The sequence below is a fragment of the Alosa sapidissima genome, chromosome 21 (assembly GCF_018492685.1).
Source record: "Alosa sapidissima isolate fAloSap1 chromosome 21, fAloSap1.pri, whole genome shotgun sequence".
In the NCBI taxonomy this organism is placed as follows: domain Eukaryota; kingdom Metazoa; phylum Chordata; class Actinopteri; order Clupeiformes; family Clupeidae; genus Alosa; species Alosa sapidissima.
In genome coordinates, this window is record NC_055977.1 from 3281355 (window position 1) to 3301002 (window position 19648).

At 43.3% G+C, this 19648-nt stretch overlaps 1 protein-coding gene across 2 annotated transcripts in view; it reads right to left on the bottom strand.

The window, feature by feature from the left end:
* Window positions 1–15295: 15295 nt before the first annotated feature.
* LOC121695304 (T-complex protein 1 subunit gamma-like) overlaps window positions 15296–19648 on the bottom strand; it is a 9987-nt gene continuing 5634 nt past the window's right edge. Inside the window, exons 10-15 of one of the 2 annotated variants that reach the window (XR_006026060.1) lie at window positions 19608–19648; window positions 18683–18863; window positions 17611–17856; window positions 17207–17338; window positions 15653–16046; window positions 15296–15591 (exon numbers count right to left, since the gene is read on the bottom strand). The exon at window positions 19608–19648 is cut by the window's right edge and continues 41 nt beyond it. Coding sequence is in view for 1 of the 2 variants with exons in the window: in XM_042076017.1 (XP_041931951.1) it covers window positions 15954–16046; window positions 17207–17338; window positions 17611–17856; window positions 18683–18863; window positions 19608–19648 (693 nt within the window). In the remaining variant the exon portion in view is untranslated. Of the gene's footprint in view, window positions 16047–17206; window positions 17339–17610; window positions 17857–18682; window positions 18864–19607 lie in introns of both variants that reach the window. The other variant, XM_042076017.1, reaches the window with a different exon arrangement.

The following is a 19648-nucleotide window of genomic DNA, read 5'->3' on the forward strand; positions in this document are numbered from 1 at the left end:
TAACTGCACAAGGAATAGGGCTGGGCGATATGGACCAAAACTGATATCCCAATATATTTTGGAGCTGATTTGCGATATACGATATATATATCGATATTTTAAACAGAGAGAGCTAAGTGTTTCGTATTCACTCAACCAGCTTTAATTAGAATGATTTCAGACTGCTCTAACACAGCTGTGCAAAAAAGTGTAAACATTAACAATAGGCATAGGCTACAGTTGCTCTGATAAAGCTGTGCAAATAACAAAAGACCAACAGTTGACCCTGACTGAACGCACGCCTACATTGTACTGCACAATGCAATATTTTGGGCACAAAAATATTTTTTAAAAAAACCTGCAGTTTTGTCACACAATGCAGTTTTTTTTTTTTACCTATAAGGGTTTGATAGGGCCTAGATGACAAGCAAATGTAGCCTATGATGGCCTAGACATGTTGCTATCAACAACAAAAATAGTTTTAAACAATTAGGCTACTTAAACAACGTAACTGAGTCACTCATCAAGAGTGTGATAGACGCTACCGTCGTTTTGTATGCGTTCATTTTTGCATGTTCCGGTTCATAAGAAAAATCCCTATGCACGATTGAATATAGTTTCAGGAATCATAAAAAATGATGCCCCTAACTGCTCGCAAGTCCCCACGTGCATATCCTCTTAATAAAATCAGCATGTAGGTAGTCTCCCTGAGGACTTTAGATCTGCTACTGTATTTCGCTAAACGCAAGCATTCATCAGTGTATTTAAATTAGCTAGGCTATGTACCAAAAATTACATTTTACCGTGAGTCGAAGAGCTGTAAAGAGTGTTGTAACTTAAATCTGCGTGTAGCCTACAAAACCGCTCGGAGCTCCAGTGGAATTTTGATTTCACAACGAGAATTCTCGGTCTAGCCATTGATGTGCCGACGGAATAGGCATCAGCACCAACCTCTGATCAAGGTAAACAAAATCTGACTCAGTGTCCGTCATGTTTGAAAGTTTGTAGTGTTGCGAGGGAGAACGTGCACACGCAGGGGTGCAGTTGAGCAGAGCTGCGGCTATCTGAATAGTCTGAACACAGAAGAGCAAGTGGCTTTGATAAAATGGCCCATTATTTGACATAATACCGGTATTACGATATTGTCTCAACTACATATCGTTTTCAAAAATATATCGGTCGTAGTCGTAATACCGATATATCGCCCAGCCCTAGGTGGGGGCGTAGGTAGGAGAGGACGTGTTATGTGAAGGTAGGAGTGGGTAGGGTATTGTAAGGCAAAACCTCTGTGTGTGGGGTTGGTAATTGCATTTCTGTAAGTGTGAGGGGGGGTGGGTAGGAGTGCGGTAGGTCTAGGATGGGGTTGGGGTCTAAGGGGGGGATGTCTATGATGGGGTTGGGGTCTAAGGGGGGGATGTCTAGGAGTGGGTCTAGCTAAGTGTTTGGGAAGGGGAATCATGGCAGACATGGTATGTTATGGGTGGATGGAGACAAAACATGCAGTAAAGAAACAAATAAAGAAATAATTCAAATGGATTAAAAAAGAGGATATAAATAGAATATAAGAAGTGTAGACGTATGTAGGGTAGGGACTAGGAGAGAGAGAGAGAGTGTAGACGTATGTAGGGTAGGGACTAGGAGAGAGAGAAAGAAAAGTGTGTGCAGACTGAAAGAATAAATTTAATTTAAAGGAGAATTCCGGTGTGATATTGACCTAAAGTGTGTTGAAACATGATACCGAGTGTGAACGTATGTCTCATAGCCCATCTCGACTTGTCCCCTGCACTCCAAAATCTGGCGCTAGTTAGCCGATGCTACCAACAGCTTTTTCAGTAGTGGTGCTTCGGCATCGGGCTAGCCATGCAAATAAATCACTGTTTTACACCCATTTACGAGGCTCAATGTATCTCCACACTTCCGAGGGCCCTGACATTTAAAACGAGACATTGAGAACTTTGAAAAAGCACTGGTAGTTTACTTACAAGACGATTTATACAGACAGTATCTTCACGAAGTTTAACGTTTGAGCCATCTTGAATTTAGTCACGATAAGTCGAGCAACGAGTAAGAATGAACAGGTATGATAAGGGATCAGATTCCAAAAATAATTCAGTGGAAATGCATGGATTCCAGTTTCTTCCAGTAGCAGCAACTGCATGATGAGCCCAGACACCCAAAACGACATGCTGGAGGCTTCCACTTCTCAGCTGTCGCGTAAAATTAAAAAGTGAGTTAAATGAAGCTAATGAAAGCATTCGGTAGGCTATCTTCACCAGACCCATGGCTACACTGGACATGCAACTGTGTTCTGTTCCCAGAGCATTTCCATGTGTGGCAGGTGTAACACAACTAACAGGGCTTAGGCCCAGACAAGTAGCAGACTACGCCACGATGGGACTTACACCCAAAGAATTAGTTATTTTCTTCTAGCAAGGCACTCAGGTTCGTTGATGGATTAGCCAGAGACAGTAGTCCAGTACAAAAATATAGATTTTTTATTTATAAAAACCAAGGAGCATAGATAGATAGATAGATAGATACTTTATTGATCCCCAGGGGAAATTCAAGGTCTCAGCAGCATACAGACATTCACTAACAGCAGAAAAAGTAATTAAAAGTATATAATATAAAAAACACAACTAAGCAACAAGGACAGTAGAAGATAAAGAATATACTAAAATACAAATTATACTAAATAACACTTAATCTAAATCAATTCTAAAAAACAGTATCCACATAGTGGGTGATTAATCAATCAAGAGGCTCTTGCAATGACTGAGGCAGGGACTGAGCCTGTGATTCTCTGTGCATAAGGTAAGGTAAGGCGCTCTGTGTGAATGAGTGTCATGGTGATGGTGCAAATGAGTAAGTCAAACAGTGCAAGAATAAAACACACACCCAGTGACCAAAGGCACTGCACACCAAATCGAACAACAAGGCCCACACACTTACTACAATATTCACAACGTGCACAGACGCACACACAGGAGGGAGAATATGGCTGGAGCTTAAAGGTGGGAGGCTAGTGCCTCAAGCAATGAGCATCCATGGAAAGCACCCCCCTCGCACTTGGTGAACACATAGCCACTGCACACCAAAGGGGACCCACCACCGCAAGGGCACTGCTCCCACTGGCAACCCTCAGCACCTAAACAGAAAGGGAACAGGTGAAAGTTACACAGATGTTCACACACACACAAGGTGAAGTAACCAGGTGGCTAGCAGACCACCCGTTCTAGAGAGTTCTAACAAGAGGTGAACGATAACAGCCAAAACAAACATAAATAGACAATACACAATAATAAACAAGTAAACGAAACCGCTGAGCAACTTCTCCCGTCACTGTGGACAAATCAGGACAACAAAAAGAGTTCAAACAAAACAGTCAATCACAAAACGGGCCAATCCTCTTGGGTATCAACAGCATGAAAATGGCTTTCAGCAAGGGTTTAAATAAGAAAACACAGACAAAGAAACAATGTATGTACATGTAACGTGACAGAAGAGAACAAGACAAATAAAGTGGTGACAGTCCATCCAACACACTCTACACGCATACACACATTCACAACAAGGACAGATATAAGAAATCCAACAGAGTTGAGCAAGAAACTGTGACAAGCTTTAGCCACCGGCTAACTAGAGCTAGCCACAGGTCAGACAATCCAGATCCCGTGGGAAAAAGCAGCCGGGCGCAACGAAGCCACCCGTACACAAAACGTAGCGTGGAAACTGGCAGCCACACCCCGGCTAAATAGCACTCCCTATGATTAACCGTGTTGAGTTGCGGGCCCCAAGCTCTGATTGCCGATAGCAGGGTACACACTCAGTAGGTGAAAGGGCTGCTGCAGCACAGGGGATTCTGCGGCGCTAAGGTGGACGGATAACCAAGGCAGACGTCGGAACGTTGGACAGGTAAACAAGACAAGCATTGCGTGCCGGTGACGGTACTTGTCAAACAAAAGTCCCAGTTTATAAAGAGGCTTGGCCATCGCGGTTGGCTCATAGTTAACTGCCCACAGAGCCACTTATAGCACAACAGACAGCTGCGTATTGCTACAAGCTACGCCACACTTTAGCATCGTCGCCCCGACGATGAACCTAAAAGAGCATCAAAGTCCATTCGAGGCTCAGACCAAACTACCTTTGCCTACATTAACAGGGCTGTGCCCATCTGGGCAAAACCAGGAGAGGGACGCTGCCTGGTCAATAGGCCGGGAGTTTGGCACATAAAAATAGGATGCGCAGTTTGGATGGCAAGCCACCGCTGCTAGCAGAACAAAACGAGGAGGGCTTGCAGTTTGGTCGATAGGCCAACCTGCTAGCGGACAAGACACACAGGGGAAGGGCTTACAGTTTGGTTGGTAGGCTAACCTGCTACCGGACAAGACAGGGGAAGGGCTTCATGGCCTATTGAGAAAGTTGTGCATTCTATCATCCTTGGCATCGTAAGTCGATCTGAAAAATCTATCTAAACCCACATACATAAATGTTTTAAGTGGTTAGTTGCAGTCACAGATTACAATTGTATTTATACTGTGTAGAAATGTTCAGTTAATATTTTTGTATCATCGTCGTTGTTGTTTCTGATCCAAGCAAAAAACAAGAAATAGCTTCCTCAAAATTGTTGATGGGCCGTGCACGAAGATTATGTTACTCAGTTTTTGTCACATCTTAGCACTAAATGGGTTCCCAGTATGTTGAACATTGACGACAAATGGCTTTAATACCTATTATCACACCGTGTCCTTATAAAGGACAGAACAATAAGATTGCGAGTATGACATGCTAAATGCTAACACATATAGCAGAACTAGCCACCACTCAGACGCACATGTAGTAAAAAATCTGTTGTTTATGTCAACCAAATAGCTTATTTAATTAATTATGCCTACAAATCACAAAGGAATGCCAATCACTATACAACAAAACTGGAGTCAGTTGAAATGTGTTGCAAACAATGTAGACCTAGACAAAGCCCGTATAGGACCCTACCACTCGGCTAAAATAACACCAGGCGAATCTGTCTTTAAATCTGAATTGAACAATAGAAATACCCCCACCCCCATCTCTAAAATAACATGTAATGGACACTAAGCTATTGCTTTTGGACCACTAAGATATCATTACCAATAAATACATCTTTTTGCTGTACTGCTCTGTATATCTACTCTGGAAATCCAGAGTTCTCGCGAGAACACAATAGAATTGTCTCTGCAAGACACTCTGGCAAAGAGCAGTGATGCATGTTACTTTTACCCCAACATTCCGGGGAACCAGCTAAACTGTTGCAGACAGCGCTGCAACGTTGGAGGACAGTACACATTGGTCGTAGTGTTATCTGATTGCGTCGAAGTCCGAAATCATTCAGAGTCAACATGGTCTAGAGTTATCCAATTGCGTGCAGTGAGATTTTTAAATGCATGCTTGTTGCCGCCCCTCGAGTTGGGCCATTACATTGTTCGTGGCCAGACCCTTAATCTTTCTAAATTATCAGGGTCTGGATTTTCCAGGCTACTATATATCTGGTCCGGATAATAAAGAGAGTAGTCAACCTTTCCGATCCACAACAAGGTGGCGATAGATGGCCAAACATGGTAGCTCATGATTATTGTGATTCTCTGGTTCTGTTAATTAAAATTATAATAGTAAGCTATCTGTGACACTTTTCAAACTTGTTAGTTAAACATCTGAGCATAGAATCCTCTTGTTGTAGGCCTACACAATTCTTGTGCTGAAAACGTGTGCTGAAAATGCTGTTTAGATTGACCTCACATTCCCTTTTTAAATTATGTGATTAATTTTGCATACCTAGAAGCTAAATAAAATAATAATTCCATTCCATTGTGGCATGCCACTCAAAATTGAATTAAAAAATGTTGTTTTCCCAAATAGACTCACCTGAAAATGTTAACGAGGGTGTCCATCTGGCTGCTACGGCAACTGTCCACGGGGTCGCTGGATAGGTTCCTTCAGCAGGGCAGCCTGTTCACCTACCCCGTCTTCAGAATCATGATATATCTGTTTCAACGGAACGGCCGGTGGAGAGAAGCATGGGATTTAGAGATCCAACTCAATGGGGGTAAAATATCACAAACTTTACACAGACAGATGATTAGCTCATGTCCCACTGTAACCAAAAAAGTTCTCTGTAATAAACTCCTACATCTGCCAAAACATTTTGATAAATAGAGTGATCTAAAACACGTCTTCTTCCTCAGGTCTCTGCTGAGCGACTGTCCTGGATGGACACTGAGTATGTGCTGTGCACTTTCCAAGGCCCGCCCACTGAGTGGTGGAAACCACCTGAAATGACTACACTGTCATATGTCGAGTCTCATGCTAAAAACCTGGGTTTTATTCTTTACTCACTTGAAAAACAAATCTGTTCCTTAAAAACAGCTACTATCAGTTATGCATGATCTGCCTGCAACCAAATATGCTCCCTCCATCTCTGCTTGTCTAATCTCAAAATCCACCTTCATTCTCTGACCTTTCCAGACCCCTTACTAATCATGTGTTATATGTGCTATATCTGTTACTTGCTTTGCAAATAAAATGTACTTACTTACATGTTGTCTGACTGAGTGTGAAAAGATGTAGCTTAAGCTCTATATATATATATATATATATATATATATATGGGTCGTGACTTTATGAACATGGGAAATTGTGGGTCCCAAAGCCAGACCAGTTAAGAACCACTGACATAGAATACCACCCACCACCGACAAATTTAATAGGTCGGCCTCTTTTTAAACTGAACAGCATTTCCCTTTTTGTGCTATAAATGCATACCTATTGCCTACATAAATGACTGGCAACATGGGGGACAAACAGAATAACATCCTGTAAGGTGTCCCGATATACAGAATTAATTAACTTGGTGGAGAAAACTCTTTTCGCATCGGGGAGGTCTTTGTCTCCTCCATTATGTATGCATACCTCGGCGGACGTTATCCCTGGCATAAATCCTCATGTCAAATCCATTAAGTGATTTAATACTGTCCTGTAGTGAGAATGAACATCAGTTATTAGGTACTCAAGGTCATGGGGTCAAAGGTCATCATATGGGGCCCATGTCCTAATGTTCTCCTCAGTATCTTATCTGTATCATTATCACATGTTAGTCTTGACTTGACACACCTGACAATTCAAGTTACTGAAGTTAGTTACTTTTATTTTTCAACTTTCAATGTGCTAAGGTGATGATGAAACAGAAAAGACAGATATAATGCTTTTAAGTTGTCTACAGGGTGACATTAAATTGGCGGCACAAACAAAACATTTGAGTTTACAACCCATGTTGGCTCCCTCAGTTGACTTTTCTTTTCATTTTTTCCCAACTTCAGACATGTGTGACCCCTACAAGATTAAGTTTACCTAGTCACCATTAAACCACAGGTCTAGATTAACCAGAATTCCCCACTAGGGTGTATTCAACTGAATGAATGGAGGAGGAGACTGTACAAAAATAAAGCACTTTATTTGTTGGCGTAGTTTGTCAAGCTGGATGAATAGATGTAATTTAATCAATACTGTTGTAGCATTAAGCTGTATTCAGTATAAGGTATAGCCTAGAAATCTAGACGCGCCCCGAGCGGCAGCGAATTACATTTGCTGCCAGGGCTAGTCTAGCAACTCTCCGTTGGCTTGTGAGCTCCAGAAATCGAAACTCAATCAGGCCAATGAAATCGTGTATAGAGTCGTTAGGTGGGCTTAACATAATGATTGATGGCAGAGTTGCAACGGTTTGGCTTGAATTCCCTGCTGCTTGAAAACAAATAAGATGGATGTTGCTGCTGGCGAACAGTGTGACACGAGTTAAGCTTTTATTAAGTTGGCAAACGTTTGAACTAGCCAGCTCAGCTGGTGGGAAACGCATGGGACTCATAGCGCTGCCGCTGTCCTATTGCGTGCAGAGGGAATTTGAAAGACAACTGATTATCCCGCCCCTCGGACTGAGCACTGCGAACGGTGAGTGTCCAGACCCTACATTTTAATGTGGGTCTGGCTCGTCAGGCTATATAAGGTACCCACTACAAAACAAATGCAAACCATTGAAATAATAACTTCAAGCAAATGTTTCAACCCCCAAATAGGGCACACACACCGTAATCATGGCAAGGATGAAAAGGAAAACAAAGAAAAGAATAAGCCTCACCACCAAAATATACCCAGCCGGCACACGACCGACCTTCAACGTTGAAATATAGGGGAAATAACGTCAGTTGTTGCGTCAATGTTGAAACAATGTTGAAACAATGTTTAATGCTAAATGGTTGTAAAAGGGTATGTAGACAAACATTGAAACAACGTTGGTTGTAAAAAGATCAAGAAAATCAATGTTGAATTATAGGTGAAATAATGTCAGTTGTTGTGTCAATGTTGAAACAATGTTTTAATGCTAATTGTAAAATGTTGACAAATGGTTGTAAAATAAGAAATCAAGGAAATCAGCACCAATGTTGAAATGGCGGATGTTGAAATAATGTTGCGATATCAACGTTGATTCAATTTGCAAATCCAACACATAATTCAACGTTGATTCACCCGTTATAACGTTTTTTTTAAAACGTTTATAACGGTTATTAACCGTTGAATCAATGTTGAAATGCCAGCAGGGTAAAGAAAACAAACACAACTTGGAGGTGGTTTCACACACAAAGTACGCACATACGTAAATACAGGCCTAATGCCACAGCTCCAGTATGACCTCTGCTACTCTAGCTTAGACACCAAGCAAACTACCCGTGTGGATAGGCTATTAATATGGCTGCACGCTACCAGTATGGATGGACTATCAATAGGGTTGGAGTACGCTACCAGTATGAATTACCTAGCTTTGGATCAAACACGCTACCAGTATGGATGGACTAGGTTTGGATCAAGCACAACTACCAGTGTGGGTTGGCTATCAATATGACTGCAAGCTACCAGTATGGATGGACTATCAATAGGTTTAGATCATATAAGATACCAGTATAGATGGACTATCGATATGAGCTAGGATACCTATACAAACAAGCTACCACTATATCGTCAGTTTAGGTAAGGCATCACAATAAATGATAGGCTACACAATAAATGGTGGTGGGAAAAACAGTGGCTACAGGTCGTGAAAATCACAAACAAAACCATCAGTTTCCTGCCCACTACATGGTTTACATGATATATAGGTCACCCATTCAATACACAACAGTTATACATTCCCCTTATTAAAATGTACACAGCTTTAATTATTTACCTCTTTAAAATCCCCCGCAACTGCACACATTTAGTCGGCTGACCTCTTGCTCGAAACCAACAAATCCAAGCGACTACGGTTTAAAATACACACAAAATCATTCGTTGGTAAGACACTGTTTGCTACAAGGCAATGAAAATCTTTTACTACCTGCAGGTAATGTTGCACAAAAGCCCAGCATCGATGCTGAATCGTGCATGCCCCGCATTGCCGAATCGATTATTGTTGACACCACTAGTTGCCGGTTCGAACCCCGACCAGTAGAACGGCTGAAGTGCCCTTGAGCACGGCACCTAACCCCTCACTGCTCCCCGAGCGCCGCTGTTGTTGCAGGCAACTCACTGCGCCGGGATTAGTGTGTGCTTCACCTCACTGTGTGTTCACTGTGTGCTGAGTGTGTTTCACTAATTCACGGATTGGGATAAATGCAGAGACCAAATTTCCCTCACGGGATATATACTTATACTTATATACTTACAGTCCAGGCAAACTAACTCATTTTGGAGCCAAAAATAGAAGTAATTGTAAAATAATTTTTTTCAGCATATATCATTTCTATGAGGTGTCCAGAACAACATACTAAAAGTCCTAAGAAATCCTAGTTGAGGAAATATGTTTAATTCTCGTCAATCCAAGATGTGTGCCAGTAAGGCCTGACAACAATACACCCCAATGGGGCTATTTCATTCCTTTACTCCTATCACAATATAACTTTATACAATGAACGTATCCTTGAAAAGTAACATTTTTTGTATTACAAGTTTCTTTAAAATTGATTTTGAATATGCAAATGAGCTATACACTACCCAAAATGTACCCGCATAGGCTTAATTGTTTCCTTTACTCCTACCACAATAAAACTTTACACAAGGAATGTCTACCTGAAAAGTAAAACATTTTGTATTAGAAGTTTCTTTGAAAATGAATTTGAATATGCAAATGAGCAATACACTAATCGAATATGCCCAAAATACACCCTAATGGGCTCATTTTTTCCTTTACTCCTATCACAATCAAACCTCACACAGTAAAAGTATGTATACATGAAAAGTAACTATTTTGTTGTACAAGTTTCTTTCTTCTCGATTTTAAATATGCAAATGAGATCAACACTAGGCCTAATTGACTTGTGGCAAGTAGAAAAAACACAAGTAGAAAAAAAGCTTTCTTAGGTCGGCCTCTTTTTAAACTAAACTGCATTTCCCTTTTTGTGCTATAAATGCATGCCTATTGCCTACATAAATTACTGGCAACATGGGGGACAAACAGAATAACATCCTGTAAGGTGTCCCAATATACAGATTTAATTAACTAGCACTTTAATTAATTTTAATTAATTAGCACTTCGGACTTATAACCGGAGGGTTGCCTGTTCGAACCCCGACCAGTAGGCACGGCTGAAGTGCCCTTGAAGTGTCCAGGCAAACTAACTATAGCAGCTTTTTCCTATAGAAGACCTACGTTATAAAGTTTGAATAAAGTTTCTATGTGAAACGGTTCAAGCTGAATAGCAAAAACCAAAAGTGATCAGCGAAAGAAGAAGCAGCCTATAGGAAGAACAGAACAGTGCATGTTCATGTAAAAACAGGGGCCAAATAACTAACACATTCATGTCCATTCAATAAGTTAACCTATACATAAACACGATACATTTGAAGTCTCTTGCCACACTTACCTGGGTCACTTGCCACAAAAAGACTTAACCTTAAGAATTGATTGCACAATCTTGCCTCCAGTTGCTTTCTATTTTGTTTTTTATTATTTGCGAACAAGTCTTACCTAATGACATTCCCCCACAGATAACATCAGAAGGTTGGCCTCAGACACTGTAAAAAAACAGGCACAGTGTTTGTGTGTGTCTGTGTCATACAATTCTATATATTATTTTTACGTGGAGAAGGTTGGCCTCAGACACTGTAAAAAAACAGGCACAGTGTGTGTGTGTGAGTGTGTGTCTGTGTGTCATACAATTCTATATATTATTTTTACGTGGAGAAGGTTGGCCTTAGACACTGGAAACAAATACAGTGTGTGTGTGTGCGCGCGCTTGCGTGTGTGTGAAACCAGAAATACTAGATGAAGTCCGCTGTAGTTGCAAGAAAGACTACAGCACAAAGAGATACACATGCAAAAAACATGGACTCCCTTGCGCTGCCGTTTGTGGAGAATATCGTGGTACTAGCTGCACAAACTCGCGGTCGCCTCATTTATCAGATGAATACGACCCAGAGCGGAAGAACTAAGCAAAGAACAAACTAGGAACTGATATATGGGAGCCACAGAGAGGGGGTCGAGGATCCACGCCATCCATTTAAAAAAAACAAACATAAAAAAACTTTACAAATAAAAAATAAAAAAACCCTCCCCTATTGTTGCTACCTTGTCGTGGTGGGGCAAGTGGAACAGTACTGTAGGTACCAGGAGGAGACGATCTCCCCATTAGATGGTCAAGGAGGAGACGATCTCCCCATTAGATGGTCAAGGGGGAGGCGATCTCCTCGTTAGATGGTCAGATCTCATTAGATGGTCAAGGAGGAGACAATCTCCCCATTAGATGGTCAAGGGGGAGGCGATCTCCTCATTAAATGGTCAAGGGGGAGGCGATCTCCTCATTAGATCCTCATTAGATGGTCAAGGGGGAGGCGATCTCCTCATTAGATGGTCAAGGAGGAGACGATCTCCTCGTTAGATGGTCAAGGGGGAGACAATCTCCTCATTAGATGGTCAAGGAGGAGGCGATCTCCTCATTAGATCCTCATTAGATGGTCAAGGGGGAGGCGATCTCCTCATTAGATGGTCAAGGAGGAGGCGATCTCATTAGATCCTCATTAGATGGTCAAGGGGGAGGCGATCTCCTCATTAGATGGTCAAGGAGGAGGCAATCTCCTCATTAGATGGTCAAGGGGGAGGCGATGACATCAGCTGGCTGAGATAGATAGATACTTTATTGATCCCCAGGGGAAATTCAAGGTCTCAGCAGCAGCATACATACAACACAAACACATTCTTTAACAGCAGAAAGAGTAATTAAAGTATATAATATAAAAACACAACTAAGCAGTAAGGACAGTAGAAGATAAAGAATATGCTAAATATACTAAAATACAAATTAATAACACTTAATACAATATATACAAATATACTAAAATACAAATTGCAAAAATACAAATTATACTAACACTTAATCTAAATCAATTCTAAAAACAGTATCCACATAGTGGTGATTAATAAATCAGAGGCGCTTGCAATGACTGAGGCAGGGACAGCCTGTGATTCTCTGTGCATAGTAAGGTATGGTAAGGTGCTCTGTGTGAATGAGTGTCATGGTGGTAGTGCAATGGTGATAGTGGTCAACAGTGCAACAATGCAAAAATAAAGTAAAGTAAAGTAAAGTCTATATATCTATATATTTAACTATTTAAGAAAATGTATAAGTGTGGCCACAGTTTGGCTGTGGCATGGAGGGGGGGGGGGGGGGGGTTATGCATATGTGCTGATGTGCTAATATAGCATGCAAACAGTGAGGCATAAAGACAGTGGTACAAGTGGCTAGTGGACAGACAGTACCAAACATGGAGGGGGTGAAGAGGCAGACAGACTATGCAGAGAAGTCTATCTCTCCTTCACTTAAGTGAGGCATTGAACAGTTCAATGGCCCTGGGGACAAATTACTTTCTCAGTCTGTCAGTTGTGCAAGGCAGTGAGCGAAGTCTCCAGCTGATCAGGCTCTTCTGTTTAACAATAGTGCTGTGGAGTGGGTGACACTCATTGTCCAGGATGTTGATCAGTTTGTTCAGGGTCCTTTTGTCAGATAGTGAAGTGATGCACTCCAGTTCAGCTCCAACTACAGAGCCAGTTTTTCTTACCAGCCTGTCAATTCGCCCCACATCCTTCTTCCTTGTGCTTCCTCCCCAGCATACTACTGCATAGAAGAGGACGCTGGCAACAACAGACTGGTAGAACATCCTGAGGAGCTTACTGCACACATTGAAGGACTGCAGCCTCCTCAGGAAGTACAGCCTGCTCTGCCCTTTCTTGTAGAGTGCGTCAGTGTTGGCTGACCAGTCCAGTTTATTGTCCAGGTGGAGACCCAGATACTTGTAGGTGCTAACCACCTCCACATTGACCCCATCAATGTGGACTGGTAGCAGAGTGGGCTTAGACCTGCGGAAATCCACCACCATCTCCTTGGTCTTTGAAGTGTTAAGTTGAAGATGATTGAGTTTGCACCATTGAGCATAGAGCAAGGACAAGTACCAGGTGGAGGTAAGAAAGCCCTCATTACACCAGACTGGAGAGAACCAGAAAACTCAAGATTACACAGTGAAGATTACACACACTCTTGAAGAAGGTGCTTCTCGAGGGCCAAGAAGCATACATGATAGGCCATATTATATAATATATATATATAGTATTCATGGTATTATGTTCTTGACTAATGTATATTTATAACTATATATAAATTATGTTATGTATATATATATATATATATATATATATATATATATATACAATATAATATATTTATGTTAATGGTGGGATGGTCCTGTTGAGAATGTCCGGTCTGTTTCAAGAAATGAGCCAAAGCAATTGGGAAGGATCTTTGCAATTTCGTGGCACTGACTCTTTATATGGGAAAGGAATAGTTTTGGGAGAGATATGAGCTTTTGCAAGAGCTATGGTGTTGTGCTGAATTGTAAGACTGTTTTGCCAAATGATAAGTGTTTTAAGAATGTAAATTCTGTTTCAAGAAATGAGCCAAACCAATGGAAAAAACTGTAATTTGATTCTGTATAACGAGTGAACTAGTGAATGATCTATTAATATGATTCTGTATAATGAGTATAAAGTCACACTGTTTTATAAACTCACTGATCCCAAAGAGGTTACACCATAGACTAGAACATTCAAGCAATTGAGAAGGATCTTTGCAATTTCGTGGCACTGACTCTTTATATGGGAAAGGAATTTAGTTTTGAAGCACGAGTTCTATATATACAGTCTATGGGTTACACAGACTATTGTTATAGAACCTCTATACACTATGAGGAGTTGTGTGTGTCTCTCAGTAAAGTCTTACTGTAAAGTCTGCCAGGACCCCCTGCGCCCCCCTCAGGCCTCGTCCTGTCACTGCAGGAAACATTCCTGGTTAATTAGCTGAGTGAACATCAGTGCGTGGTTAATTAGCTGAGTGAGCATCAGTACGTGGACTCTCTCCCAATAGGAACTTTGCTTCTCTCTTACAGGCATTCAGTTGGATTTTCTTAGCCTGAACCTTATTGTCTGTCTCCCTCTATCTATGGTGCAGTTATAGTGGTGGTTGCTGGGTTGTTGCTAGGGTAAGAGTAAGAGTTTTACATGCTGACCTTGACACACAAACACACATAAATAAAGCGCACAAACACACGCACGTTCATGTTGAATACTTTATAATGAATAAACATGTAAATGTCAGACAGGCTCCAGTCTGCTATTTGGTGGAAACTGATAGAAATGTATTCTGTAGAAAACGCCCCCCTTGCTTTCACCAAAAGATCCTCAAAAGCTAGGCATTCACTACGTTTTCATGCAGCCAATGAACAGTTTTGAATCAGTTTATTGGAATAAAGCAAGCATGCGTGTATTGCAAACACCTATTTTGATTGGAAAAAAAAAAAGGCCATATCTACTTCACTTTGTCAGGCAGGTCCCATTTAAGTGATTTCTTGATTGAGAACAGGTGTGGCAGTAATCAGGCCTGGGTGTGGCTAGAGAAATTGAACTCAGGTGTGATAAACCAGTTATGTTTTAGGAGGGAGGGCAGCACTTAACACAGGGCCATGTAGGTTTGGATTTTTTCCCCCTTATAATAAAAACCTTCATTTAATAACTGCATTTTGTGTTTAGGCCTACTACTTGTGCTATCTTTGTCTCATATTTTAATTTGTTTGATGAACTGAAACATTTAGGTGTGACAAACATGCAAAAAAATATTAAATCAGAAAGGGGTGCAAACTTTTTCCCACCACTGTGTGTGTATATATATATATATATATATATATAAATATAAATAACATCAAAAGTCAAGGCTTCAGGCTGCAAACCAGTTTTATTTTCACGGTGTACCAAGTCAAACATGGTGGACAAGACCACAGCTGAGAAACGTGGAAATGCAGAGCCACATGCACGCACACACACACACAGCTTACACAGAGAGAGAGAACACACACACACACACACACACATCCCTAATGAGAGAAAGATGCTGTGTGAGTCTAGTGACAGTGGCAGTACGGAGTTGAATTCTGATGAGAAATAAATAGTCTTTTGGCAGAAAAGGACACAGAAGGAACTGAAAAAGAAATGTATTTGGTTTACAGGAAGACCTCGGAGATGGAGAGAGAGAGATGCTGTACCGGTGATCTCTTGTACTGTATGCAGGAAGACCTCGGGAGAGATGGAGAGAGAGAGATGCTGTACCTGTGTTCTCTTGTACTGTATGCTGTACCTGTGTTCTCTTATACTGTGTGCCTCTATGATCTCCTGTCTACAGGTCAAACAAGGCCTCTCCAGTGGGGAAATATATTTCAAGCGAACACCATAAAGGTGAAACTCTATCAGTAGCGTTTGGTAGTGGTGACTCGGCTGACTCGTTTAGTGATTATTAAAGGTGATCATGATACACGGTGGCTCTTTGCGACTTCTGTCTCCCGGGCGACGTGACGTGACGTGACGTGACGTGGCGTCTCTACTCCGCCCCCTGGCCTCCGCCCGTCTGCTCGTCACCCTTCTTCTTGTGTCCCGACACGATGTCATCGATGCGCAGGAGCAGGATAGCCGTCTGCATTCCAGAGGGAGAGACGGAGGGATAGAGAGAGAGAGAGAGAGAGAAAAAGGAAGTGTGGGGGGTGGGGTGAGTATCTTTGTCTGCAGTCCCATGATCTTAAAGGGCAAGTATGAGACTGAAAGAAAAGCTTCGCTTCATTCCAGCGTCTGTAACCGTCTCCCCTCTAGTCTTAAACTCCGTCCTCTCACTCCCTTCTAGTCCCTTCTTAAACGTGCTTCACACACCTCCCCTAATCTTAAACGTGCTTCACACACCTCCCCTAATCTTAAACGTGCTTCACACACCTCCCCTAATCTTAAACGTGCTTCACACACCTCCCCTAATCTTAAACGTGCTTCACACACCTCCCCTAATCTTAAACGTGCTTCACACACCTCCCCTAATCTTAAACTTGTTTCACACACCTCCCCTAATCTTAAACTTGCTTCACACAACTCCCCTAATCTTTAACTAGTTTCACACACCTCCCCTAATCTTAAACTTGTTTCACACACCTTACACCTCCTCTAGTCTTAAACTTGTTTCACACACCTCCCCTAATCTTAAACTTGTTTCACACACCTCCTCTAGTTTTAAACTTGTTTCACACACCTCCTCTAGTCTTAAACTTGTTCCTCGCGCTCCTAACCCCCCTCTCTCACCTCCTCTAGTCTTAAACTTGTTCCTCGTGCTCTTAACCCCGCTCTCTCACCTCCTCTAATCTTAAAATTGTTCCTCTCTCACCTCCTCTAATCTTAATCTTGCTCCTCGTGCTCTTAACCCCGCTCTCTCACCTCCTCTAATCTTAATCTTGTTCCTCGCGCTCTTAACCCCCCTCTCTCACCTCCTCTAATCTTAATCTTGTTCCTCGTGCTCTTAACCCCCCTCTCTCACCTCCTCTAATCTTAATCTTGTTCCTCGTGCTCTTAACCCCGCTCTCTCACCTCCTCTAATCTTAATCTTGTTCCTCGCGCTCTTAACCCCGCTCACACACCTCCTCCAATCTTAATCTTGTTCCTCGCGCTCCCCTCTAATCTTAATCTTGCTCCTTGTGCTCCTAACCCCCCTCTCTCACCTCCTCTAATCTTAATCTTGCTCCTCGTGCTCTTAACCCCGCTCTCTCACCTCCTCTAATCTTAATCTTGTTCCTGGTGCTCTTAACCCGGCTCTCTCACCTCCACTGCAGTCTTGTAGGTCTGGGCCTTGACGGCCAGCGGTTCCCAGATGCCCAGCGCTGCCATGTCTGCCAGGGTGCCTGTCTCCCCGTTCACCCCCCACGCAGAGTTCTTCTCCTGGCTGTGCTTTGCCTGCAGGACACACACACACACACACACACACACACACACACACACACACACAGGGGTTTACACACATGCAAATAAATATACTGTACATATTTATGCACATACAAATCAATATACTGTATACATTCACAGACATTCTGAAAATACTCACACCCACCCAAACATACACATACACAGACACACACTCTTGTGAGGTGAGTCTACAGATGGTACTAGATCCACAGTTCTGTATGGGAGGGCGTGGCACACACACACACACACACTCACACTCTTACCCTGAGGGAGGTGAGTGTGCGGATGGTGCTGGATCCGCAGTTCTGGATGAGCGTGCGCGGCACGACCTCGAGGGCCTGTGCGGCGGCTCGGTAGGGCCACTGCTCCACGCCGGTCAGCGAGCGTGAGCGCTCAGTCAGCCGCTGGGACACGGCCATCTCAACAGCGCCCCCGCCAGGCAGCAGGCACGGGTCCAGCAGCACGTTACGGCACACCTGCATGGCATCCTGCAGATTACGCTCCACCTCCTGCAACGCACACACACACAGGGAAAGTCAAACACACACACAGGGAGAGTCAAACACACACACACACACACACACATACATAAATGGAAGAGGAGAGTCAAACACACACAGGAGGAGAGTTTCATACACACACAGACACACACACACACACACACACAGAGACTCAAAACACACACCAGGGCTCTACAGTGCGCCCATTTCACTCGCACATGCGAGTAAAAATGATGCCGTGCGAGTGCAAAAAAATATTTAGGCGCACTGGTGCGAATGACTTCTAACCATGTCAATGTTTGTCTACAAAATACACCGCAACATCGAGAAACATTACTGGTGCAAACCATAGAACCACGTCGCGAATGCAGCATAAAAACTACACCTCCCATCAACGTTAGCAGTTTCGCGCACAAGTGCTCCTGAAAAAAATGTTAGTGTAGAGCCCTGACACACACATAAATGGAAGAGTCAAACACACACAGGAGGAGAGTTTCATACACACAGACACACACACACACACAGACAGAGAAGGAGAGTCAAACATACACAGAGAAATGGATAGTCACACACACACACACAGAAAAGAAGAGTCAAACACACACACCAGGGCTCGACATTAGTGGTTGCCCGGTTGCTCCTGGCTACCAAATTGTTACAAGTGGCAACCAAACCCTCATGCCTGGTTGCCAAGCTGGCAACCACTTGTAAAAGTTAATGTTGAGCCCTGACACACACACTATACACAGAAAAGTAAAACACACACCAGGAGGAGAGTGAAAATTGGAGAGTCATCTCTCTCTCTCTCTCACACACACACACACACACAGCGTACCGCCAGGATCTCCTTGCTGGCTCCTCTCAGGAGGATGGTGCAGGCTTTGGGCTCTTTGCACTCGGTGACGAAGGTGAAGTACTCGTCTCCGATCTTCTTCACCTCAAACAGACCGGCGCCCGTGCCCACATAGTCGTCCCGCAACTCGTCCGTCCGGCTCGCTATGCGAGCACCGCACGCCCTGAGAGAGGGAGGAACGAGGGAGAGAGAGAGAGAGAGGAACGGGGGAGAGAGGGAGGAACGAGGGAGAGAGAGAGAGAGGAACGGGGGAGAGAGAGAGAGAGAGAGAGAGGAACGAGGGAGAGAGAGAGAAGAACGGGAGAGAGAGAGAGAGAGAGAGAGAGAGAGAGGAACGAGGGAGAGAGAGAGAAGAACGGGAGAGAGAGGGAGGAACGAGGGAGAGAGAGGAACGGGAGAGAGAGAGGAACGAGGGAGAGAGAGAGGAACGGGGGAGAGAGAGAGAGAGAGGAACGAGGGAGAGAGAGAGAAGAACGGGAGAGAGAGAGAGAGGAACGAGGGAGAGAGAGAGAAGAACGGGAGAGAGAGGGAGGAACGAGGGAGAGAGAGGAACGGGAGAGAGAGAGGAACGAGGGAGAGAGAGAGAAGAACGAGGGAGAGAGGAACGAGGGAGAGAGAGAGGAACGGGAGAGGAACGGGAGAGGAACGAGGGAGAGAGAGAGGAACGGGGGAGAGAGAGAGAGGATATAAAGAAAAGAGAGAGATCGTAGCCTAGCCCAGCATAGTGCGCAACCCTAACTAGGTCTTCAAGATGGCCTCACCTGCACCGTGACCATGCGGCGACTACTAGACTCACCTGGCCATGCGGCGACTACTAGACTCACCTGGCCATGCGGCGACTACTAGACTCACCTGACATGTGGCGACTACGAGACTCACGTGACCATGCAGCGACTACGAGACTCACCTGGCGATGCGGTGGTTGTCGGTCTTCCGGATGCGGCGGAT